This window comes from Danio aesculapii, chromosome 13, assembly GCF_903798145.1.
Source record: "Danio aesculapii chromosome 13, fDanAes4.1, whole genome shotgun sequence".
In the NCBI taxonomy this organism is placed as follows: Eukaryota; Metazoa; Chordata; class Actinopteri; order Cypriniformes; family Danionidae; genus Danio; species Danio aesculapii.
In genome coordinates this window covers 23,199,797-23,227,562 of record NC_079447.1, presented here as the reverse complement: position 1 = coordinate 23,227,562, position 27,766 = coordinate 23,199,797, and the positions used below count along the sequence as shown (strand labels likewise).

Genomic DNA, 27,766 nt, shown 5'->3' with positions numbered 1-27,766 from the left:
GTGATGTTCTTTTCTTCTCTTAATTATTCCCAAGGCTCTGCGATATGCTAATTCTTGGGTGATAGCACAGACACGAGAAAACAAATCTTTTCAACCCACTTTTAAACATTTTTCTTTTGGGACAAGTGCAATTTATTATGACTATACCAAAAATACCCAACAAAAAAAGATGTAATCACTCGAGGGTTCAAAAATGGAGGATTACGAACTAGATGTTAACTAGACGTCACTGACTATTAATTCTAATAAGGCAATAATATAAAAAAGTTGTGTTTACATGAGTTGCTTTTTGAATGTTCCTTTCATGATCCTGTTTTACATGTTATGGAACTTAATTCGATTAACATTATTGGGTCACCGTGATATTTACATTTCCTCTGGAGTTTCATGTAATTTCGAGGGTTTCATTTTTAATTTGTTTGCCACTTTCACTTTTATTCTGGAACATTTTATCCATGCCCCCCGTGACAAACAAGATATTGTATATGCGAGTATGAACTGCTGGAAGAGTGTTGTTTTAATGGAATTTGATACCTCACGCCGTATGGGCAAAAAAAAACCTCTGCATTTCACAATGCAGGTGTCTGTAGTCCTTCACTGACTCGATAGGTACAGAGAATAGTGTCAAACAGCTGTGTGTAGACTATCGTGTCGCAACATGTGGTGAAAATCCTACACGATGGTTATAGCTTGATTGCGGTGTTTACGCGTCTGTACTGCACTTCAATAATGCGACTAAAGTTGGCCTACCCCACATGTCTTAATTCCATTTCTGTTTAGTTCGATTATGACCTTTATCGAATTAAATTAATCAAAACAAAAAAAAAAACGCTGATTACATGGTAGACTCTTAATCAGAGTATTGTCTTAATGGTATTAAATTCGTATTATTGGTGTCCATGTAAATGTACTCACTGAGAGAATAAAAGACACATTTAACATTGTTAAAAAGAAACTCTCAAAGCACTCTATTATGCCTGAATTTTAAAAAGCATGATGATTTCAAAGCAGTTTAGGATTTTAGGACTGGTTTGGGGAAAAAAATGTGCACAGTGCAGTGAAAATTAATTTCTAATAAATAATAACATACTAATAATGCTGTAAATTGAGATTATGATATGTCAGGATAAAAAGTAAAACCTTACTGAACCAAAAACGTGAACTAAAAGAACAAAGGTCAACATTTTCAACATAAAAATAACAACATATGACAGAACGACTAAGACATGCTGTCATAATGCGGCAGTAAACGTTAAAATATGACAAGATGTTGATAATGCTAGTATGTTTTTAAAATATTCACTTAAGGCCACTGAGAGTATCAAGTCACGTGTAACTGTGTAAAAGAAAACGAAGTGCATGATGTAACTCGAAAATGCGGCACGGTGGCTCAGTGGCAAAGGCAGCAAGAAGGTCGCTGGTTTGAGTATGGCTGGGCCAGTTAGCATTTCTGTGTGTTCTGAGTTTGCATGTTCTTCACGTGTTCATGTGGGTTTGCTCCAGGTGCTCCGGTTTCCCCTACAGTCCAAAGACATCCGCTATAGGTAAACTGGGTAAACAAAATTGACCATGGTGTATGTGTGTGAATGCGAGATGGTATGGGTGTTTCCCAGTAATGGGTTGCAGCTGGAAGGGCATCCGCTGTGTAAAACAGGCTGTTCATTTCTCTGGGGTGAGCCCTGATAAATAAAGGACTAAGCCGAAGAAAAATTTATGAATTTAACTCGGAAATCAGCATTACAACACAACATCAAAATGAAATCCAATGGTTTTATGTTATTAGCTAAAACAAATGAATAAAAGTGCCAAAGAACAATATCTGTAAAAGCACCATGCACAGTATCAACCCAAACTGGTTAGAAAATAAGACTAAAATCATTTTGAACAAACATATTTTTATTTAGTTAAACTGTTTAAGAATTTATAAACATTTTTATCCTAAATCATTATATGAAATAATACATTCAACTGTGTGTGGCTGAAGAATGTCAACAGCATTTTTTAACCTACACTGACCAGTCATTATGATCACTTGCATGTCTCTAAACAAAAAAAAAATCAGTTTAGGCAGTAAAAGGAATTGAAGTCTGATTTTCTTAAAGCTTAAATCAAACTTAAACGCATAACGTTATTGTTTAAATATACTTATATCGCTTTTCAATTCATTTTTTCTATAAGCATCACAGTTTATACCATCTGTATATTTATTTTATTAGTAGTATATTTTGGAGACTGACTAAAGCTTGCTCTGAATGTTTTGTAGTCTCCATACCTTCCTGACATCCTCCTCTGCACTGTCTAAGACATTAAACACAGCAGCGTCTCCAGTTTGAGCAAAGCGTCTCAGCAGAGGCTCTAGAAGGGTCACCGGGATGCTGAAGTTCAGGTGCGGATACGTCACTTTTGCTGCGTAGTCTCGAGTGTTGCTGGACACAATACCTAATAATAGGATATATAAAATAAATTAGAGCATATTTAAAGTATATTTCTGCTAATAAACACTTGAATTAGTCAAGATATTCTCAGGAGGACTGGATTGCTGCAATTTAAGAAAAATATGTTTAATGGTCACATGTCGCCACCTTCTGGTTAGAGAAAGTATTGTATATTTAATCTACACTTTAAAAAGCGATTAGTTGACTTTACTTTCAGAAATGCTTTTAAACGGATTAGTTGATTTTATGGTAACACTTTATAATAATGGTCGATTAGTTAATGTATTTACTAGCATAAATTATTAGTAACAGATTTATTTTGGTATTTATTCATCTTTGTTAGTTAATGTTAAATTAAATAATGTTAGTTCATGTTAACTCATAGTGCATTGACTAATGTAAACAAACACAACTTTGGATTTTATTAATGCATTTGTTAATGTTGAATGATTAATAAATGCTTTACAAGATTATTTGTGCTTAGTTAGTGTTAGTAAATACATTAACCAACGTTAAATAATGGACCATTATTCTAAAGTGTTCGTGTGCGTACTTGTAAAAATTAAGTCAACTTAACAATTCCAAGTTATAAATCGATTTACTTTAGCTAAAGTCAACTTTTCACTTTGAACGCAACATGTTTACTTACTTTTTTAGGTAAGGCACCATGTCGCTTTTTACAGTGTGGACAACTACTGGATTTGTATGTGTTCATGTAAACTGTTTCAAATTTAAACATTTTTTATGTATGTATGACATTAAAAACGTTAAAAAAAAGATATCTAAGTGAAAGTACCAAGTGAACATTTCACTCAATTATTATTACAAGTATCTGGTTAAAAATATACTTGAGTAAAATTAAAAAGCACAGCTTTAAATTGTACTTAAGAAGTATTTTAAAAACTAATTTGACACAAAAATACTGTCTTTTTAAAACTTTTAAAGACAACTTTTTTTAAAAGTCATCAGTAGTTAAAGAATAAGACTAATTGTTTAACTCTAACTATGAATCAAAGAAACTGAGCACGACAAGCTGAAATAAATGCTGAAGATTTGTTTTTGCTTTCGCTTTCTAAAGCTGTCGTCAAATGTATGCAAATAGCCACGAGAGCAGAGAAACATATTTAATGTTTCAATTTAAATTTATTCTTTAATCTAAACGACTCAGGAAAACTTTCCTAAACAGCGGAGAGGACAAAATTAGATATAAATTAGCTGCAAAATATTTGTACACCATTAGAAATGGTTGATCAACTCATTTGCCTTATTAAAATAATCTTCACGTTTTATTCTTGTAATTATTCAAATTTTTAGAGATTATAATGTTTTTAGAATTTATTTGTTTTTATCCCTTTTTCATTTTATTTATTTCTCATTTGCTGCATATTTTATTAATTTGATGTTAATATAGTTAGCATATTTTATGCATCAACACAGCTTTGGCAATACTGTACAAAATGTCATGCCAATAAAGCAACCTGAACTTGGTTAGAGAGAAGCAGATTTGACCTGTCAGTGGGTGCACATGGTTCCTGAATAGCATAAAAATAAGAGAAATAGTGGATTTTTAATAACTTTAACCCATTTAAAAGAAAGTGTATAACAGTTTCTTAATTTATTCAAATATTATTGAAAATCGAATTATGTTTGGTTTGTCGCATATAGTTAACTATTTATGTGATGTGGGCAAAAAGTTTATTTCAATTCAGCTACCACCGCAAGTACATTTCAAACCTGTGGGAAGCACTGAGCAGTAATACATCTCTAGTATTTTACAAATTTTAGTATTTATATATCTATAATATTTATTAAAAAAAAAACTTGACAGGAGAATGTACACAGTAAATTCTAAGTAAACATATCTAACTTAAATATTTACTTAACTGAACTACTTTAAATCATTATATGAGCCATAATTCATCATTAATAAATACATTTAAATTTATTCTGGTGTATGTTTACTTTTAGGAAGGTTTCTATGCAAATTTTAGAAATCAGACTCCTGGTTACCTAGTAATTCCCCAGTGTCAGAACGAATCACAGCGCCTCCGCTGGCTCCTGACTGCACTGCACACGTGGTCTGCAGCATCACAGGCTGAGACTGATGGGTAATGACTCTGGATAAGATCCCTGAGGTCAGTGATGGGCCGCAGCGGCTCCCTAAAGCTCCATAACCCACAACAACTACATCCTCACCTAAACAAACACAATAGCAATATGTCAGGCACTGCACAGGGATAAAAACACTGAGAAAAACATTTTGTTGTCGAGTACAAATTCTAAATTATGTGAAAAAAACATATAAAATTGACATAAATCGAAATGATTACATATTAAGAGGTTTAACAAAAAGCCTAAAATTATGATGGGAAAACGAGTATACTACCAAAAATCATGACATGCTAAAAATGAGGTGTCATATAAAATTAAATGAAGTATGATGATTATAAGAAATAAGAAGATACACTGAGATTAATACCACGTTCTTAATGTGACACTGAAACGTCTCGTACTGTCCACATTTGTCATAATTATAACATTTTTAAACTCATAATTAAGACTTTATGATTTACATTGCTTTTGTATCAACTTTGATTCAAATTTGACCTCATAATAAATTAATATGTCGTAATTTAAAAAAAAAATAAGCTCATAACATCCCCTACCTTAGTTTTGTGTTTGTGATAATTGACATTTTACCTCATAATTGACAGCATGTCATAATGTTGATATTGATTTTTTTTATCATAATTTAAAATCTTCAACGTTTTACTCCATAAGTAACTTAATATGTCATAACTTGTACCTTTAATTGCATATTTGTGATGTACTATTTCATAATTTAGACTTTTAAGTCTTTTAACCAAAGCATCCAAACAATCATGCTACAGAAAAAAACATGAGGTTTAAATTTGAGTTTCAATAAAGCAGATTTGCAGCACATTACCTGTGTGAAAGTGTTTGGTAAACTGTGGTCTTCTTTTATCTGCCAGGGCCTCCTGAAGCTCCACTATGGCAATATCATATGGAGATGATACCACTGATGAATACAACACCTTACCACGTACTGTGTGAAATCTAATGAAGAAAAGTGTAGATTTTACTATACATATAAAAATTTAGTTAAATTAACATGTAACAAAATACCACTTCTTTAGAGCACACATTATAGGAACAGATCACCAAAAATGAAAAATGTAGTTATTTACTCACCCTCCACTTGTTCCAAACCTGTTTGAGTTTAGCTGTACTGTTGAAAGAAAATTAAGACATTTTGGAGATCGTTGGATATCAGTAGCCATTGACTTTCAAACTATCCGTTGTTGTTGTTGTTGACTATGGATGTCAGCTATGCTTCCATCCACCAACTTGCATTTAAGCGCATTTTGCAATATTGCATTAAAAAAAATTGCTTAATGGAAACAGCGAGTTTTAAAGGGATAAACTTTGAAAGTGTGCATAAAATAATGTATGTGCACAACTGAGTAGTATTAACTTTTAATATGATTGGTAAACATGCACATAAACTACGATGTAAACACATTTACTAAATAAAATCCAGCAAGAGCATCAAAAAAAGTAATGTGATATCGTTTTAACAGATCATGTGATAACACAAATGGCAGCCATGGGACAGCATTAATGGACAAACCAGCGGACCGACCACATTGTGAAACATCTGAAATGTTATTTTGATCATTCTAAAAGTCTTGGGTGTCTGTGCTCCCAAATAATGGTCCTGCCACTGTGCGTTCATTGCGTTTCATCTTCTGAGGCACAAGCAAATTATTATGTAAGAAAAATATAATTCTCCTAATGCAGAAAATTCCACTTGTCTTTTTAATATTTGGAGCCGATATTTCATATATAGTTTATCAGGACTATTTTGTTCTCTTTGAGTCACTGGATGCAAATGGTGCGTTATAAACTAATGTTTTATGAGATATTTCAGTTTTGTGCATAAACCTATTTCACATCTTTGGATGGAAATCATGGCCACAGGCTTCCTACATTCTTCAAAATATCTCACTTTGTGTTTAACAGAACAAAGAATCTCCTAAATGTTTGGAACGAATTGAGCGTGAGTAAATGATGTATTAATTATTTTTAGGGTGAACTACCCCTTTAACGAAAATGCCAGTACCTTCCTCCGCGGTTAACTTTTACAGTAAGCTCAGACTTCTCATCCACCACGTGCCTGCATGTCAGAACGAGATTCTGGTTCAGCAGCACGCCAGAACCCCACAGCCAACCAGTCTCGACAAGCACAACTCCTGGGTAAACCTCCAACCCTGACTCTCGGTTTGCAGTTAATGGTGGTTGCAGAGAGCCTTTGACCAACTGTGAGGACACACTAGTCAGTGTCTCCTTGATGAAGCCTCCAGCCTGAAGCATATTTTTCAAAATAAGATGAACAGAACACACGAGAGTCAGTCCAATCCATTCCTCAGACTTCCAGCACAACGGTGAAGCGATCAAACCCACAAGGTAAGACCTGCCACCTTTGTTTATAAACACACCGCCTCCTTCAGTGCCAGGCAAGCAGCGGGCATCAGTCAGGATCAATGCATTCTCATCTCCTGCCAGATTACTAACTATACCTTTGCTAATGGTGTTCATGAAGAGGTCAGGACAGAGACCACCAAACGGAGACCCGCATGCGATGACATGGCATCCTTTTTTGAGAGTGCCACTCCTCATCCATGGAATAGTCTCTTTAAATGGGCATTTGGGTGAAGTTGGCAACTTTAAAAGTGCAAACCAAGTTAAAAACCTCGAGTCTTCTAGTACTTCTGTATCTAAACCACCACTGTAAAAGTCCCAGTTTCCTGGCCCCTTGAAGATTTTGTGAAACGCATCTTGAAACTCCAGACAGTTGATCAACATTACCAGATGAGCTTCTTGACGGCTCGTTTTGCGTCTGTCCGTCTCACACGTCTGGTTTGCGCAAAAGTGAGTGTAATCTATATACACTTTTGTTTTCTTTTTGAAACTTTCAGGGTACAATATCTTTGTGTCTTTCTTTATGGGCTGTGTGTCGTTTATAAAGCGTGAAAACACAATGCCACTGCAGACAACAATCCCCGACTGGAAATGTAGAAAAACTCCACTGCAGCTCGAGGCTTTATCCTCTGATCCAGGTGTGAAGGGCTGTTCGGATACTGTGACAACACAACATGCTTCTTCTGCTGTATTCATTTTCAATTAACCGGATTAACTGCCACAGTAAACATATAAGTTAGTTCAATACACAAATGTCAAATAAAAAAACATGCTAACTTATAGTTTGTCGTAAGCAACTGCTTGGGGTTGCAACAAATATCGTATTCGTCTTTAAATTTTTAGCAGCAATGTAATTTAATAAGCGTTAAACTTATCTCCGATTTAAAAGCATGCACGAGTTCTCCATCTGCAGCGCTTCCTGGTATGATTCCATTGGCGTGAATTAGATCACGTGATGGGGTGTGCGCCCTCGTATTGGTCTATGGAAGAATCTGGTTGACAGCTGTCAGAGAGGCCCAATATAATGGATAGCTGTGTAAATATTGCCACATCAACAGTTGTCTGAAGTATTTTTGGTTGATTGCAGTCTATTACATGCAGTATCTTTCTATCTGCTTAGGTATTGTGATTTGAAGTTCGAGTGTTTCAATGATTCGTTTTAAAGAGCCAGTTGGTTCATAGTGACTGATAGCATACAAAAGTTCTAAAGTTAAACATTCTTGATTGAATGGTTTAGTCTGATTAATATCATATTCATGTTTATTCATATTCTTTTCGGCTTAGACTCTTTATTTATCTGGGTTTACCACAGTGGAATGAACCACCAACTATCCAGCACATGTTTTACGCAGCGGATACCCTTCCAGCAGCAACCCATCACTCGGAAACATCGATACACACTCATTCACACACATACACTATGGACAATTTAGCAAACCCAATTCACCGATACCGCATGTGGGGGAAACCGGAGCACCCAGAGGAAACCCACGCGAACACAGGGAGAACATGCAAAATCCACACAGAAATCCCAACTGGCCCAGCCGAGGCTCGAACCAGTGACCTATTCATGTTTAATTAATATTCATTCATGTTACATTTGTATATTGAATAGAAGTTGGAAATGTGTTTAATATTCACCGTACATCACAGAGTCTAAAAAAAGTTAATTCATAAAATGAAAGCATCATTAAATTGTTCATTTTAACATGAATCGCATTTATGACTATAATTACATTATAACAGGTCTAGTTAATAGAGAACTGCTTTGAAATGTGTGTAAGTAGACTCACTGGACACGTCCTGTGACCTTTGTTCTTAAGGTTATGAGATGTATAGCATATGATGTATGCTTTTTATATTTTGTTTATATAACGTTTAATTGGCAGTTAAAATTGTGTGTTGATACAATGGTACAACTTTTAAACTGTATTGAAACTGACCAGTGAACCGGTGATGATGCTGATGAACAGTGGGTGTAAAGAATGATTCGTAATGTTTCACATGTCTTAATCTATTTCGTATATATGTCCTAGTAAGGCTGCACAATATTGGAATGATCTAACAGTACGATATTTAGTTATTCTGCAATTTACAGTGCTCAGCATATATAAGTACACTGCTCACAAGTCTATCTTTTAAATTCATATTTTTAATATGAAGCTAAACAATATTATGTTTGTGCATATACATTCGATTAGTCAGTACTTAAGCCAAATCTGGAGCTTATCTAACAAAATAACTTACAATAACGATCCAAAAATTTGTACACTCAAATTTATGTTCTAGAAAAATATTAATATATATTTATATAAATATAAATGTACAAAATAAAAGGAAAATCAAAAAAGCAAAATAATAAAAAATTAGCAGAAAGTTTGTTGGTTGTAATTTTTTTTCAATATTTTGCTTGAATTTAATTGTATTATCTTTCAACTTCTAAATATATTTGGTGACTAAAATATTATTTTAATAAATATATCTGTTAAATAAATCTGTTTTGTGTAAATGCACCAAAATACATTGCCTATATTCACTGAGAAATGGAGAAAAATATTCATTTTCAAATTGAATATTTCAAAAAGAATTGACCATTTTAGATTGATTGGATGATTCTGTAGGCAATTACATCTGCATATAATCTAATAAACAATCTGAAAATACAATAAAGAAAAGATATAACTGAAATAAACAGTGTTTTGTCGTTTTCCGAGTCTAATTATTCAGATACAGTATTTGGATAATAAAAACAATGCAATCAAAAGTTACAAACATTACAATTTCTTTTGCAATGTTGTTTTTTTTAATCATTACACAATCACAGGCCTCAAAAACATATGCAAATGATAAATTATAACACAAAATCAACATTGCATATCCTGCGATGTGACTATTGCGAATGATCACGTTGTGATATCGATGCTAAAATGATATTGTGCAGCCCTATGTCTTAGGCGTATTGTAAAGTGAATATATTTATAAAAACATATTAAAATAATTAAATATTTATAGAATATTAGATAAAGATTATTCCATTAACAATATATATATTTAAATCCTCATTTATTTGATTAAAAAATAAATCCCAGACTTAAATTTACAAAAGGGAAAGATTTAGTATTGTTACAGATGACCAATGTTTTGGTCACACCAGGGTTTTATCTTTGCAAAAAGCAAATCACACAAAAAAATCCAAAATATTTGTGTTTATATTGCGACCCTAAGAGCATAAACTCTACAAAGTGCTCCAAGTGGCATGTACAGAATTAGCCATTTCAAAACATAAGCAGCGCTGAAAATCTCAAACCATTCACATAAGCCTATTTACAAGTAGGAGTAAAATTGACCTAGTAATGACGCATTTTTCTATTGCACACAAAGCCTACGTACTCTCATGCCACAGCTGCAAATACATCACAGCTGACAATCAAAAAGTACTCACTGCAGGTAGTTTAGTGTTGAAAAAGGACAGTGTAGACACAGCACTGAAACAGAAGAGTGCTACATCTGCCCAGTCTTGAAAGTAATAAAATATTACATACAAATAAGACATCTGTCCTTTTAAACATATAAGGTATGTTACTGTATATCTCAAGGCAAGTTTGATAAACAAGCATTTATGCATACATTGGCAATTCCTTTGAAAATGTGGGAAATGCAGAACTATAGGAAAACAAAAATCACCAGCATTAAGGCACTGAGGTAATGTAATGTATAAAAACAATAACACTGATTCTGTCAGAATTTTACAGCACAAGTGATATTCATCTGATCAAATGTTCTTGATTTCAATATACAAAGGTGTGTTTAACTTTCGGCAGGGTATAAAACTAATACTGGCGTAAAAAAAGGTGTTTTGTAACAGGATGCCATGTCTTAAAATAACCCGCCTTGTCAACTGTTAGAGCCTTGTATATTTCTTACTCTGCTTTTAGAAAAAGAACAGCAACAATTACCTTATCCAAGTATTACTTTAGTTTTTTAAACAAATGCTTACCTGTCACTAAACTGCATTTGTTAGATTCAGATTACATATGTACCACCCCTTCTTATTAAAGTTTCATTACAAGATAAATAATCATTTAATAAATAAGGATGCATGGGTTTTAAATGAATAAACACAATAAATATTCTAATCAATATACTGAGAAAGCCATCTAAATCCTTCACCATATCCTTGTCTTTTCAACACACTGCACATAAAGACTTCCATTGGCCTCAGGTTGAGTTCTTTCAGCGATACGTTCCCCTGTGTGGAGGCATATAAAATAATTACACTCAAACATAAAATATACATTACGTAAAATATACAAAAAAAATAGGTTTTATAATAAAATATACTTCATCAGTGGCCTACCTTTCCAGTGGTGTGTCCATAAAGACCAAACATTCCTCTTAATGCGTCCTCACTAATCGCTTCTGGACGGTCGATTTTATTCCCCAAAATAAGAATTGGCACATTGGAGATTGTTTCATCGGTTAAGAGGGCCTAGGATTAAAGAGCAAAGTGCCCTCATTATAATTCAAATCTATGATTGGTAGGATTGTGAAAATGTTTTAATTGCACTGCAGTCAGCGTTTAGGCCTTGCTCTGGATGTGTTCAGGGTCAAACATTTATATGCAAATATCTTGTTAGACATAAAAACTGATCATATTAAAAAATGATTGAACAGACTTACGTCCAACTCAATTTTGGCTTCTTGTAGGCGTTCATGGTCAGCACAGTCAACGAGATACACTATGCCATTTATTGCAGGAAGGTAATTCCTCCAAACCCTTCTTGCTGAGAATACAGGAGATTCATTTGTATTGTGTACACAGTGTTGCTCTAAAATTAGACTAACACTCTTGTGCTCTTTTTGGCAGTCTTTATTATTTGCCATTTTGGGGGATTTTTAAGGTTTTATGAAGTTGTTATTAAACATTTATTACATTTTACATTGTGTCCTAACAACACGTGATGCGACAAGATTCCAGTGACTAGTTATTTGACTGTCTGCACCAATCACAATATATATTTTTAAATCTAATTAATACATATTAAACCTCTTCTATATAGATTACACTCACTTTTGCGCAAACCAGACGTGTGAGACGGACAGACGCAAAACGAGCCGTCAAGAAGCTCATCTGGTAATGTTGATCAACTGTCTGGAGTTTCAAGATGCGTTTCACAAAATCTTCAAGGGGCCAGGAAACTGGGACTTTTACAGTGGTGGTTTAGATACATTGTTATTATTAGGCTACTGGGTGACGTTCTTGGATGTACTTGGTTTCCACTGAGTAACAGTTCTGACTTTCATTTTAAAAACCTTTGTTAATTATTTTATTTTTTACAACTGAGTTGAACTATCTGCTGCTGCTTTCAGTAGTATGTATGACAATTAATGTAACATTATATGGTGCTCAAATTTACATTGGTAGCATTTGCCAATGAATAATATTAATAATAATTATTATTATAAATTTTATATAGCGCCTTTAAATCTTAATTCTCAAAGCGATTTACACAAAGAAGATACAGTTTAAAAGCAGTTTAGACTAATATTAAAATATCTAGAAACATAAAACAAACCAAGAATGCACACCTCACGATTAGACGAGAGTAAAGTAGTGTGTTTTCAAGGCTGATTTAAGCGATTTAAAAGATTCAGTGTGTCTAAAGTTATAAGGGAGAGAGTTTCAGAGGCAGGGAAGAGAAAGCCCGGTCACCCATAGAGTGCAGCCGGGTGGAGGGTACTGTTAAATGACCAGAGTCAGAGGAACGGAGGTCACGTGAAGGGGAGTATCGTGTTAAAAGTTCAGACAGATCCTGTGGAGCCTAACCATGCAGGGTCTTAAATGTGAGCATGAGGATTTTCAAATCAAATGAAATCTGGCCAATGGAGAGATTCCAAAACCGGAGTAATGTGTTCTCTGATTTTGGTCCCTGTCAGAATTCTGACCGCTGAGTTTTGAACATATTGTAGTTTATTGATGTCAGTTTTGGAAATGCCAGCTAGTAAGGCATTGCAGTAGTCTAAGCAGGAAAAAAATGAAAGTATTGATCAGTTTTTCTGTCACAGAAAGAACAGCATGGGGTGGATTCTTGAAATGTTTTTGAGATGAAAGAATGAAGTGTTTGCAGTGGTCAGCACATGGGGTTTTTTTGTTGAATATTACTCCCAAGTTCTTTAGTTTGGCCTGAACCTCCACGACAGAGCCATCTAGGTTCATTAAAAATAGGTTTAGTTTTATGTAATTTACATAGAATAAAAGCACATAATCTGTACCTGAGGTGATCGTTGTCATAGTACTATACGCTGTTGTTACACCACAACGTCACAGAAATAGAAAGCATTTCTAAAATAGAAACTTTGTGCATCAATGTTGCAGATGGTTAGGACAAAATCTTCTTTTAACATGGAAAAGATACCTTTTATCGCATTCCCTGTGTTTTAGGACACAGTGTCCTTAAAATGAAATTCCTGACTTAAATCGTCATAAATCTTATATATAAAAGTTTCAAAAACAGACAAGTTTGGTCTCTTTTAAAGGAAGACACCTGGCAGATTATTCTACTATCATTTTTATATAATCAATTATCAAACAGCTCATTGTGAAACATTTTTATGAGTTGGTACTGCCTTATGTCTGTCTCTCTTCACTGCGTTTTAGCATTAGTTTCAGCTGCACACACACTTAACACAAAAGCGATAGGCTGCTTCTGAAAGCTTGGGCAGTTAACTTGTTGCCTTGCTGCCCTACCAGGCACTGACTCTAGATGCAGCATTAGTGCATGAAGGCAGGCACCTCGTAAAACTGATCTCAGACAGACTTCTGAGACAGCATAATAATTTAATCATGTACAAAAAATAGAGATAACCAAGGGGATATTTGCTTACTGCAGTACTAACTTTTCTGGTTAAAAGCATATGTTTACACAGAAAATGACACGCAAATTACCATTTATTTTTATCAAGTTTCAAATAATGTGTATTTATATATCGCATTTATCATGTATGGCCATACACCCAAAGCGCTTCACAATCATACCTCTGTGCAGCATCCACTTGGATGGTGTGATGGCAGCCACAGGACAATGGCACCAGTGCGCTCACCACACACCAGCTATTGGTGAATTGGAAAGACAGTGATAGAGCCAATTCGGTGGATGGGGAATGATTGGGAGGCCATGATGGGTGAGGGCCGATTGAGGGAAATTGGCCAGAGCACCAGGGATACACTCCTACTCTTTATGAGAAGTGTCATGGGATATTTAATGACCTCAGAGAGTCAGGACATCGGGTAAACGTCTCATCTGAAAGATGGCGCTCACTGACAGTACAGTGTCTTCACTATACTGGAGCATTAGGACTCACACAGACCACAGGTTGAGCACCCACTTCTGGCCTCACTAACACCACTTCCAACAGCAACCTAGTTTTACCATGTGGTCTCCCATCCAGGTACCGACCAGGCTCAGCCCTGCTTAGAAGCAGTGAGTAACCGGTCAACTGTTATACATGGACATACTTTTATACTGTTTTATGTCAACTGTCAGACATGCAATGCACTGGATTGTGGGATATCAAATGAAGTGAAGGACACATCTGTGCTACCCTCAAGATTTGATCAAACTTTCAGATGCAGCCATGGAAAAAAAGCATGTCCTGTTAACCTGATGACAATAATGCACCAAAAATGCACCTCAAAAATAAAGAGAAGACAACATTGGAGGGTGCTTGCCAGAAGTTACACAAAACAGTTCATAAAGCATTAAGTATGGATGTTTTTCTTTTAAAAACCTAGGGATTTGCTAAAGGAGACCTTTATTTACACCCCGAAACTATGTGGCACATATATAATGGATATATTATAATGGATGCATGCCCTACAGGGGAGTTCTTTAATTCTGATTATAAAAACATGGGCAGTTGTTATTATAGAGATAGAAAAGCCAAAGATCATTTTAAAAATACCTCAGATTAGATTTGACTGAATGAATACAGTCATGTACTCCTAGGATGCCTGAGGAGTGGATAGGATGGATAACTTAAATATATGGGATAATAATTTAAAAAATAATAATTTTTGGGTAAACTAAACCTTAAACATTTTCTTCACCAAGATTTGTTCCACTGTGATGAAGTAAACATTTTTGAAAACAAACGCAAACTGTATTTTTTTACATGCATAGGGTGGTTAAAATAAAATACATCTATTATTAAATTTTATTAGTTATTTTTCCATTCTAAAAATTTAATGCTAGACTCGTTACTCATTTATTAATAAATTCTACATTTACCTTGAGCATGACCACCCAGGTCGAATGTAGTGAAAGTCATCCCAGCAATACTCAGTTCTTCAGATGCTATCAGAAAGGATAAAATATGGTTAAGATAGAGTTCATCCGGTTGTTGTATTTCAATCTCTGAACATGTTATATTAAAAGAGTAAAATATGCTTCCCTTTACTTACTGGGGTGAAGTGTTGGAACATGCTGCCCGAGTCTATCATCTTTGAGCATGTGCAGTAATGTCGTCTTTCCTGCATTGTCTAATCCAAGAAAAACTAACTTACCAGACTTTTTATAGAGTCCTAAAGGAAAACAAGTATGAAAGCACAAATAAAAATGTTACATTATGATTTGTTCTTTAGCTTTTCAATAACCTTCAGTTACTTTACCTAATAATTGTAACACATTGCTGAATCCTCTGTACAGCCAGTCAAATATGAAGGACATTTTTGCAGCTTGCTCCCTGAAAAGAAAAAAGCAATAAGAATGAGAGAATTGTTTTGATGGAAAACTGCAAGATTCAAGAGACTCTGCTAACTCCAATATAAGCTCTTTACCTAAATCTACCGTAAGCAGGCGAAAACAGCAGCAGCGTTACTAAACGACCAAAATGTTAATGTTTTGTCTTCGTGATAGAGAAGAAACACGAATCCTCGAATATTAACCAATATCCCGCACACAACATGAGCAAGAAACTATTTCTAGTTGTGAAACCTTGTCACCTGACGCCATGGATAGAGAGCACACAGACACTGCTGTCACTCAAATGACAGAAAAACTCGCCCACTAGTCCGAGTGCATTTCTATACATTAATAACGTGCTTTGTATTGTTAACTAACAATAAAAACATAAAGTACTGTTTCCTAACTGAAGCGTAGTTATAACCATCGCAGTATTTACGTTTTCTAGAAACGCGTCAATACAGTCGAGGCGCTTTAAAACACATTGAAAACAACAGCAGAGACGCTGGTCAAAAGTTGAATGAGCAAAGCAGATTGTGAGGGTAAATGTTCACTGTGTAGTGATGGTAAAGCTCGAAAAGCTAGATTATAGTGCTGAAAATGTGCGTTGTACAATGTATCCAGACACAGAATGTTTATATATTTATATATTATCAGCTGCGGCGTTTGTAATGTTGCGCCATTTGTAAATAACACAGAACACAATGCGGTACGGCTGGCAAATGTGTCATTACCTGGAAGGGTCCGCTTGTGTTGTAGACCTGTCAGTCCGGTCTGTGTTCAGCTGTTAAAAACAGCAGCCCGAATTTGACGTTTCACCGGAACTGCGTAGCTGCAATGGGTGGTCTCAGATCAATTGTAGGTTAATATGTTGGCATCTGCTTGCTAAAACTGCTCACTGACGTCTGATAAGCTGGCTTTACATTAAAACGACGAGCTCAGTAATGCTTGTTTTGAAATATTTTGTAATTATGTAATGTAATGTAATAAAAATGATTTACTAATAATTGATTTTAATGTTTATTTATATTGTTTTGTGTTTAAGCTATATGTTGAATCTATATAATGTAGTTGCTCTATATACTAGTTTGACATTTCAGAAATCATTTTAATATGCTGATTTGTTTTTTTAATATTTTTGTTGACGCTAAAACAATTTTATTGGGCCATTTCTATAACAAATGTTTTCACTGCTACTTTTGTGACTTTGGCATCAATGTGCCTGAGTGTAATGGAAAATTGCTTGACTGTAAAAAAAATGAACTAATAATAATAATAACTTACTGTGTTTTAATATAGAAAACACACACAGGAGAGAACAAATGTTTATTTGATTTGCCCCATACCTATATCCATGACAAATATGACAAACAGACCTAATAATTTTTATTGTATGGAAAAAAACGCAATGAAAGTCTAACAACCGTCACGGCACAGAACAAATAAAATCTGGGTTTGGAACAACGAGTTTGATTCATTGACAGAAGTTTCACTTTTGGTTAAATCATCCTTTTAATGTCAATGTTTTTATTGGTCTTTTGTATGACAATACAAAATAAATATTGACAGAGGCAAGCAGTAATACATTGTCATTGTTAATCCCATCCTCTAACCTCTCATTCATTAACTTAATTAACAAATCATAAATAAATACATCAACACTTAAGTACATTAAATGCATGACGTCAGAGAATAACTGGTTACAGATGAAAGGAAATAATAATAATAATAAAAAACTTCTAATAAAATGGTAAACGTTACAGGTTGCCAGCACCAGGACTTTTATATAAAGAAGAAAGGAATAACAAGTCTTATAAAAGGAATCTATTGAGCTGGAGAGTGAGCGTCTTAGCTTTTCAAGTCTGATACAGTAAAAAATGTCCTGTATCCACTTGTCTTTTGTAGGGGGGGTGAAGTGCATTTCCACTTTAGAAGTATGGTATTGTGGTAAAGGCAACAACCTTGCTGTTCCGAATTGTTAAATCGGGTCCAAGGGATACTCCAAAGAGGGCTAGCAAAGTATCAGGGTCTATATTGATTTTGAGGGCTATATTGAATGTATACACTGTACTTTTTAAAGTATATTGCTGATGCGTTTCAGATGCATGACCTGTACATCTTGCTCACACTTTGAATTTTGGATTATTTTACATCAGTTCACTCATTCATTCATTTTCTTTTCGGCTTAGACCGTTTATTAATCTTGGGTCACCACAGCAGAATTAACCGGCAACTTATCCAGCAGCGGATGCCCTTCCAGCTGAAACCCATCACAAGGAAACACACATACACACTCATACACACACTACAAACGATTTTAGTTTACCCTATTAACCTATACCACGTCTTCAGACTTGTGGGGGAAACCGGAGCACCTAAAGGACACGTGAACACGGGGAGAACATGCAAACTCTACACAGAAATGCCAACTGATCCAGCCGAGGCTCGAACCAGCGACCTTCTTGCTGTGAGTTGATCATGCTACGCACTGCGCCACAGTGACCTTAATATCTATGTAAAACTGAAAACAAAACCATACGAGACAACAGTAGTGTCTTATGAGAATAGCTTTATTAAAGCATTTGTTCAGAATCGTACAGTACCTGAGTGCCACCAGACTGTTAACTAACATTAGTAAATGTTACACAGAATCTCTAACCATTATCAACAACAACTTAACTTAGCGAGCCACTGGTTAGCTCCTATAACTGTTCCTCTAATACGAGACTCAGCTCTCAAATAAGAATTTAAGTGCCCCTGTTTTTCTCTAAAATATCCATTATTCTCAACAGTTCCTGACATACATATTCTAATAGTCTCATGATCAGACTGGTCCTTTCGCAGTGTTGTCTTCTTTAGTTCTTCGCATAGTAGAACCACTTGTCAACTGAAAAAGAAAAAGATAGCAGAGAATTCAGTTGTCAACTTTAATTGAGTAGATGCTCAAAATGTAAAAATATAAAAATAACAAAAAAATGATGTATTGTAAAAAAAAAAAAACCCATCAAACCTGAGGTTGGAATTGGACTGGCATCTCCGCAAGCACATGACTGAAAATGAAAAGAGAAATGAGTCTGTTATCACATTAGCACTCTTTCTTAATGCAAATGTACAATTATAAAAGCAATAAATCCGCAAACAGAAATGATTGAAAACAAAAAAGGAAGTTCTTACTCCATCAACAACTGCTTTAGCTTCATCGGCTGAACAGCAGAATGAACTATTTCCCTCTGAGACGCATGTGTTCTTGCTGCACGGTGAAATGAGGAAAAAGCAATACAAATAAAGTGAGAAGTAAACAAACCCAAAATGTCTGTATATTTTAGTCATGTCTACCCCACTCTAGGTTATCTAGACTGTGCTTGAAAGCACGAACAATCAGCTGAAATAAAATACTGCAAACAAATGCAGGTGGCTGAATAAACATTCCCTCACCAGTTTAATTCGCCAGCATTGGTTTGTTGTGAGAGAAGTGCCTTCCAGAACCCATGGGTGGCTTTGATTGTCTCAATGGCAAAGTCCTGGAATAAATATAGCATATTTATACTACTGTAAAGGCGTGAGCTCGATGTATTTTTCTAATTTTAAGCTTTACAGCGTATTCAATGAATGTGAGACTATGATCAGCGCTGTATTTGTACAGCCAGATTTGACTAACCATGCATACGATGTACAGTAGTTAATATTTGGTTCAAAACCTTTCATCAAAATTGTGGACCCTTTTCACATTTCTTGGTAACTCAATAGTGAAATTCATCATAGTTAGGTAAACTTACAGCGCAGTGAATGGGGGAGTACAACAAATCATTTTTTTACAATCCCATTTGCTGAAATAACAAAAGAAAAACTCCGCGATGGTGTTATCTAGACTTTCAAAAAAAGGAAAAAAAAAAATAGTGTGAGACTGACGACAGCAGCCAGAAAAAAGAACAACGTCAGATTTACTGTCCTGCCCATACACTCTGCATTGCAAATGCCTTGCACAAGTGGTAATCATTTGATGAAATGATGATATAATACAGGCTAATACATAAGTAAATACATATAAATGTACGTATGTATTTTTATCTAAATATTAAAAATTTAAAGGATTTAAGATTATGATGACTGGGATAAACGCATCATAACAATCTTATAAAAAAAGGGTCCATTGAACAATGCACATTCTTGTCTTAGGACAATTTTGAAAACTCTTTTGACCCACTTCAGATGTTGAATACAGTTGAAGTCAGAATTATTACCCCCCCTGAATTATATGCCTTCTGTTAATTTTTTCCCCCCAATTTCTGTTTAACAGAGGGAAGATATTTTCAACACATTTCTAAACTTAATAGTTTTATTAACTCATTTCTAATAGCTGATTTATTTTATCTTTGCCATGATGACAGTAAATAATATTTGACTAGATGTTTTTCAAGACACTTCTATACAGCTTAAAGTAACATTTAAGGGCTTAACTAGGTTAATTAGGTTAACTAGGCAGGTTAGGGTAATTAGGCAAGTCATTGAATAACGATGGTTTGTTCTGTAGACTATCAAAAAAAAAATGTTTGATTAAAGGGGCTAATCATTTTGACCTTAAAATGGTTCATGAAAAATTAAAAACTGCTTTTATTCTAGCCGAATTAAAACAAATAAGACTTTCTCCAGAAGAAAAAATATTAACAGACATACTGTGAAAGTTTCCTTGCTCGGTTAAACATAATTTGGGAAATATAAAAAAAAAAAAAATCAATGGGGGGGATGGGGGGGGGGCTTTTAATTCTGACATCAACTGTACATATACACTCTGAATTAGTTTTGCAGAACAGAGCAGACAGAAAAAAAACTGGGGGAGATTGAAAGATGTTTGTGACTGTTTTAAATGAGTACAAATACATTTTCATTGCTGTTGGATAGAAAGTGTTGTATAGAAAAGTGCAAACATTGGATAAGGATGAATCCTTCAAACTCCTGTGTTTGTGCATGCTATCAGTTGGTGACTGTGTGTTTAAACTAACATACAAGTAAAAATGCAAATTACACTTTGGGCACAAATTAAAACTCGTTTACAACATTTCCGAACAACACACCTTGTCTTTGAACTCTCCGTTGAATGCAAACTGGTTCTCAGGTTTTCCATCAGGTACTTTGTACCGTCTGAACCAGTCGACCGTTGCCTCGAGGTAGCCTGGCTTGAGTCGCCTCACATCGCTAATGTCTATATTTTACATCAGAGAAATGAAAACAATCATATATCCTTCACTCTCTTTTAAGTCAAATGAAAAGCAGCGAGTGATATTTACTGTTCAAGTCTTTTGCCTCGGGGTCATCAACGTTGATTGCGATAACTTTCCAGTCAGTTTCACCTTCATCAATCATTGCTAAAACACCCAGGACTTTCACTTTGATGACATCTCCACGACTACACACCTGAAACGAGCACACATTAAGGGATTTGTTTGTGTAATCCAAAAAAATGTGCCTTTATAGATTACTTTAAAAAGCCAAACACCAATATTAATACCTTGCTGCCAATTTCACAGACATCAATTGGGTCATTGTCACCACAGCACCCCGTGTCGTTGTCTTTGTGCCCAGGGTCTTCCCAAGTCTGTCAGAAAAGATTTGTTCATAATTCTTGGCACAATGGCATTATTAATGTCTACAAGAAAAATAATTCAGTTAATAATGCTCAACTGTCTCTAGCAAAATCAATGAAAAGCAATGACATAAATTGCAGGTAGATACAGCAGTATTAACAATCTGATAAATCATACTAAATAAGCCATCAAGTACTAAAAGGATCAGTTTTAATTTGTGGTCATTAAGTTAGGATACATTATAAGATATACAGTATTATGATTTAAAACTTAAGACATTTTTAATTAGTCATTAAATTGATCAGAAGTGACCATAAAGGCATGTTTAACTCAAGAAAAGATTACTGTATTCCATGTTCTCTTGTAGTCAGATAAAAACAGCTATGGTGAGCATAGGAGATTAATAATAATAATAATAAATATAATCCCACCAACTTGTAGTGCATTTGATCACACATTTGGTTATTTTAAGAAAGAATTATTGCTATTAATAAGCCATTAACTATGATTTTGCCTAAATGACCTCCTAATTTGCTGATTATTAACAGTTATTAAAGAGCCACGAAACCCTCCACTCTCAGCAGGGTGTTTTCACACCTCTAGTTTGAAAAATTCAGGAAAGTGAGCAAGTACAGCTTAGGGTGGAAGTGTTTTGTTTAGGTGGAAGTGTCACGTGGTGAAAGAGGTAAGGGTTTGCATGAAAAGGGGAGTTTCATTAAGTGAACTACAGCTGATTTTCACACCGGCAAAACACACGCAGGGGAGACAGACATTGACTATGTTTACATGGACGTAATCAGTAATGGAATTATTTGCCTTAGTGTGAATAAGACAATAATATGATTAAGGTGTTTACATGAGTTGCTTTTTAAATATTACTTTTATGATCTCGTTTTACATATTATTGCACATAATTCGATTGCTATCCACATTTCCTCTGGAGTTTCATGTAATTTCAGGCGTTTCTTTCTTAATTTGTCGACTTTAACTGCAGTTATGAGACATTGGATGCGAGGAACTGCTGGAAGAGTGTAGTTTTAATGGAATTTGATACAGCACACCGTATGGTAGAAAAAAAAACCCTCCTCATTTCTCGGTAGAAACACAGCCGTGTGTGTATAGACTATCCTGTCACAAAATGCGCCGAAAATCCTACATAACGGTAATAGTTTGATTAAGGTGTTTACATGTTTACATTCAGAGAACAGCATTTACAGTGGATCTTTCAGTCCACAATATTGTAGTGATATTAACGTATTGTAAACTTAGTAACTTAAATCATTTTGACTAGAGTATGTCTTTAAAAACTGAAAGAGTACTGCTGAGGAAACATCTGAATAAACATAAACAAAGCACATTGACCGCACACTTACCAAATCCATAGAGACAGGACAATCAACACAAACTGGAACAAACAGTCTTTTTTTTTTAAAGGAGTTGACTGGCTAATCTGGATTTCACCATTTGCAGATGCGAAAAGCTCTTGGGTAAAAAAAAATGTTCCTTACAAACATATTTTTGTTGCATGTTAGCAAACCACTGTAATTCACACGTGAGTCCAGCTGCGCTCTCATAGCGGGGAAATGGAAAAAAAAAACTTTGTTACGGCACATTCACAAAAACAACACTGATGACCCATGTCTCCAAACAATTCTTCTTCTTCCACGTGTTTTAATTACAGTTGGCAACACAATGTTGTGTCTTTCTGCCATCTGAACACAGTAACAGGTTAAAGACTGTCTTCGAAGCTATATCATGCATATTAATGAAGTTGCACCTCATTCACAATAGAGCATGCTGATTGGTTTGAACCAAGTCTTTCTCATGAATTAATGCTGAAAGCTCAAAGACATCACTGTGTACTCGCCAGTAAAGGCAGCCAGTCTACACGGTGGAATTTACACAAGGATCTCATCGCCGTGACATAGATTCAAAATTTATTTTCAAACTGGAAGAACGAATTTGCTCGAAATAACGCAAAAACTACCAATTTTCACTTTTTTGTGAAATGAATGTGCCCTAATAGTGTTTTTAACAACGTGGGACATATATATGACTGTCAACATCTCAAAAAATGTGTTTTGGTGTTTCATGATCCTTTAGTATTGTTAGGTAGGTAGGATTAGGGATGGACTATAAAATCATGCAGAATATGTACTTTATAAGTACTAATAACCAGCCAACATCTTAATAATAGGCAGTTAATAAGCCACTAATTCATAGTGAGAATAGGTACTTAAACTAAATGTTGCCATGCCTTTTAATGTTTTTGTATCTAAAGACTTAACCAAGCATACAGTTTGTACTAAACCAGTCTGTCTTATACTATGTTTCATGTATGATCAATGTTTAAATAAAAGCCTTACCTGAGGAATCGCTCCATAATTCCAAATATAGCCTTTGTGAGGGAAAACATTGGCCACATAGCGCAAATTGCCCTTCTTCACATCTTGCTTAATCGGGTTCAGTGGGTCTTTTGTAGCAATCTAAAAAGAAAAGCATAATGCTGACCTACAGAATGAAAGAATATTCACGCAGACTGGCTGATGACTCTTTACTTTGTTTGCATATCCAAACACACACCCACACCACAAAATAAAGGTTAAATGTCATTTATTTTTAACACCCCTTAATTCCTGTACATTTACTGTAACCATTCTTGTTTAAGGTGTGTGAATATATATGACCTTGCATGGTCACAAAGTCCTCTATTCAATTGTTTTATTTTGTTATAATGCAAGTGGTGTGGTTTTGTATTGTTTTGTCAGTGCTGTTCATACCTCCATTTTTGCATTTGTCCATCTTGGCACTTCAACAACCATGTGGAAAATGTTCTTCAAAGAAAATAAAAATGAGATATTAGATAAAAGAAAACATCAAGGCTAAATGTGGCATTCCTATAATAAACTTCTAAGGTTTTTATTACTAAAAAGCAACCTACATCCTATGAGAACGATTAATCATAAAGTTTCACACATGCCAGATATCAGAGCAGTCCAAAGTATTGAACAATGTAAGATGACACTGTGCAGGGTAAAGATCATTCCTCTCACAGACCAAGTCCGTTCACCCGATAAAGAGCTGATATACACTGAGCTGTACTGGATTGCGAAATGACTGTTCATTGCCAAAGGGGTCCCACAAGGGAGGGGGCGTCAACACTGTGACCCTGAGGAGAAAATCTGATAACATAATAAATGATCATACTGTACCTGAGATTCATCTGCAAAGATGGGGATGTCGTGGAATGGTGAAAGATATTTTCCATCTGAGTTCTCTGTCAAAACGAGAAGAAAGGTTTGAATTACATAATATATTTCTCTTTTTCAAGGCTTCGTAAATGAATATATCGATTTTATCATATAAAAGAGCATTTCTATAAGGTCATTCAGTAATATGTTGTTATAAAGTCATTCAAAGCTTATAAAATATGTTGTTTTGAATGCATGTACAAGAAAGGAAACGTTAAATATTCTTAAACATCTAAAGAATGTATTAGACCACTGTTTATGTTATTTGTATTTCACTGAAGAATAAAAGTTAATAAATTTTTAAATAAATGATTGCTTTAAACTGCCTTTACTGAATGAGCAGTGCTACGTCTGACAGATCGCACTATTGTCTTTCTTTTCTTTCATATTTTAACACATTTTAATATGTTTTTATCCGTTTTAATTATTTTAATAATTTTTATTTTCTTGTTTCTTTTATTCTTGTTTATGTAAAGCACTTTGAATTACCATTGTGTATGAAATGTGCTATATAAAAAAACTTGCCTTGCACAAGTGTGTTAATGATAATCTCATGCAATTGATGTCAATCAACAGTCATTTTACTCATCAATGAAGGCGAGGTCATGCTGCTGCTAAGGGTGAGATGTCTACTGCAGCGACCAGACCTGGCAACTAAAATAAACAAAGTACACCCTATTCTGAGAATAATCACCTGGGATATCTGCTTTACTATATTTAGATTTTGATTTAAGGGTTATTTTAGACTGCAGAAGAAAATAACAGCACCAGATCGTTAACATATATGCTAATTTGTGAAACCAATTGAATGAGGCAACGAGCCAGTGATGCATTTATATCTTGATTTACACCGCAAAAACGCCAATATAACGATATTGGGACGCTATACTGTTTGGTAATCAAAATACTTTGTCGTTCAAAATACTCTCTCTGTATTCAGGACTTTCTGTTCTTAATTTGTAACCGGTATAACAGGTTATAATATGCTTTGACTAAAAACAACCTAAATACATCAGTAACTACACGTTAAAATAAACGTTTTGTGCGGAATATTGGTTTAATATCCTGATATATTAGCATTTACAGCTTCTCTGAGTAAGTTTTAGATCATAAATGACGCGAGAAAAAGCGACACGTGGGACTTGAGGCCCAGCCCCTTTCATCTTAATTCAATAATCAATGTCGCGATCGTACAAACTACTTCAAATCGATCACTTAAGAATAGAATTCATACTCACTGAAGTATAGCCTATAGCTCAAAGTGTTAGGGTTTCCTCTTTCTTCAGTTGAGAAGCTCATATTGGGCGCTGTGTTGTGAGTATTGATTCCGGTAGGCTGTGTGTGTGTAAAGACAGGACAGCAGCGGCGCCGTGCTTATGGAAATCGCGCATGCGCAGAGACTAGATTGCGCAGAGAGCGAAAAGTGATGTATTTGCGTCTGATTTATGAATCGGCAATGAGTCTCTCTCTCTCTCTCTCTCTCTCTCTCTCTCTCTCTCTCTCTCTCTCTCTCTCTCTCTCTCTCTCTCTCTCTCTCTCTCTCTCTCTCTAATGGGGATTAGAGTTTAAAAAAAGATCTAGCAAAGCGCGAAGTTTGAAATAAAATACTTTTAATGTGGTCAAATTAAATTGTATCTATTTATTGCTCTAGTTTGAGAAAAAAGGAACAAGACATCATTATAAAAACTACAATCTAGATAATAGCCAACATGAAAACAGGGGAAAGGGAAATAAATAATTAAATAAAATATTAAATTATACCAAGTTAACCAAACACTGAAAGCAATTTCTGACTTTTGACAGGTTTTTTTTAATTAATTTTAAATATGCTCAAAGACCAAATCCAGCAGAAAAATGAAAGCAAAAGTGAAATGCACAGTCCTCTCTTCTACATCACAAAATGTGCTTTTACAATATTTTGAAATACAGGCTACTATATTAAAATACAAGTTTAAACTGAGTACAGAAATCTATACAAAGTCCAGACTAAATCAACGTATTTATTTTTAAATGGTATTACTTTATTATTTATTTGATATGATGTGATCTCAGACGTAATTATTGAATTTTGAAAAATGTAAGTAATTCTTAAACTGACAATTAAGTTAATTTAAAAAATCCTTATCAAGTAAAATAAGATTAAATAATTTTAATTATGCTCAGACAAAATCTAGCTGAAAAAACAAGCAAAAGAGAAATGCAGTTCTTTTTTCTACATCACAAAATGTGTTTTTTCAATATTGTGAAATTTACATGGTTTCAAGGTTAAACTGAGTTCAGAAATCTAAACAAAGTCCAGACTGAATCAATTTACATAAAAATTGGATTATCTTATTATTTATGTGATGTGATCACAAACATGATTATTGAATTTTGAAAAATCTAAATAATTCTTAAACTGACAATTAGGTTAATTAAAAAAATCATTAAGTAAAATACGAGCATATGTTATTATGGGCCTTTTTTTAATACTGTCATCGGTTGATGCTTGAAGTTTTTTCATTACTATTAACAATGCTTGAACAATAACAGAAAGGCAATGATACTTTTTAAGATAACAATTTACATTCACAATGCTTCCATCCTAAATAATAATAGTAATAATAATAATAATAATAATAATAATAATAATAATAATAATAATAATAATAATAATAATAATAATAATAATAATAATACAGATGACGCAGTGGTGCAGTAGGTAGTGCTGTCGCCTCACAGTAAGAAGGTTGCTGGTTCGAGCCTCGGCTGGGTCAGTTGGCGTTTCTGTGTGGAGTTTGCATGGGTTTCCTCCAGGTGCTTTGGTTTCCCCCACAAGTCCAAAGACATGCAGTACAGGTGAATTGGGAAGGCTAAATTGTCCGTAGTGTATGAGTGTGAGTGAGTGTGTATGGATGTTTCCCAGAGATGGGTTGCAGCTGAAAGGGCATCCGCTGCGTAAAACATATGCTGGATAAGTTGGCGGTTCATGCCGCTGTGACAACCCCGGATTAATAAAGCGACTAAGCCGAAAAGAAAATGAATGAATGAATGATACAACATTCATTCATTCATTTTCTTTTCGGCTTAGTCCCTTTATTAATCAGGGGTCGCCACAGCGGAATGAAGCCCTTCCAGCTGCAACTCATCACTGGCAAATTAATACAACATATATAGATAAATAAAATAACAACAAAAAAATTATAATAAAATAAAATAAATGATGAAGAAAAAACACAGCAGGGGAGTTATCTCACAATATGAAACCAAAATCC

General features: G+C 34.7%; 3 protein-coding genes across 3 annotated transcripts; all 3 read right to left on the bottom strand.

Moving 5' to 3' along the window:
* Positions 1–1,878: 1,878 nt before the first annotated feature.
* On the bottom strand, positions 1,879–7,817 carry tysnd1 (trypsin like peroxisomal matrix peptidase 1). The gene is made up of 4 exons (XM_056470750.1): positions 6,580–7,817; positions 5,383–5,513; positions 4,446–4,631; positions 1,879–2,439 (listed from the first exon to the last, which is right to left on the bottom strand). Exons 1-4 carry the CDS (start codon positions 7,632–7,634, stop codon positions 2,237–2,239), a joined length of 1,575 nt encoding a protein of 524 aa, XP_056326725.1. The 5' UTR covers positions 7,635–7,817; the 3' UTR covers positions 1,879–2,236.
* Positions 7,818–10,129: 2,312 nt separating this feature from the next.
* Positions 10,130–16,521, bottom strand: sar1ab (secretion associated, Ras related GTPase 1Ab). The gene is made up of 7 exons (XM_056471108.1): positions 16,414–16,521; positions 15,607–15,680; positions 15,400–15,519; positions 15,227–15,292; positions 11,619–11,722; positions 11,296–11,427; positions 10,130–11,187 (listed from the first exon to the last, which is right to left on the bottom strand). Exons 2-7 carry the CDS (start codon positions 15,662–15,664, stop codon positions 11,071–11,073), a joined length of 597 nt encoding a protein of 198 aa, XP_056327083.1. The 5' UTR covers positions 15,665–15,680; positions 16,414–16,521; the 3' UTR covers positions 10,130–11,070.
* A 1,710-nt stretch (positions 16,522–18,231) lies between these two features.
* On the bottom strand, positions 18,232–25,903 carry ppa1b (inorganic pyrophosphatase 1b). Its single transcript, XM_056470355.1, has 11 exons — positions 25,751–25,903; positions 24,474–24,538; positions 24,042–24,095; positions 23,628–23,747; positions 21,186–21,272; positions 20,965–21,091; positions 20,752–20,879; positions 19,115–19,200; positions 18,854–18,929; positions 18,690–18,729; positions 18,232–18,566 (listed from the first exon to the last, which is right to left on the bottom strand). Exons 1-11 carry the CDS (start codon positions 25,809–25,811, stop codon positions 18,535–18,537), a joined length of 876 nt encoding a protein of 291 aa, XP_056326330.1. The 5' UTR covers positions 25,812–25,903; the 3' UTR covers positions 18,232–18,534.
* Between the last annotated feature and the right edge of the window lie 1,863 nt (positions 25,904–27,766).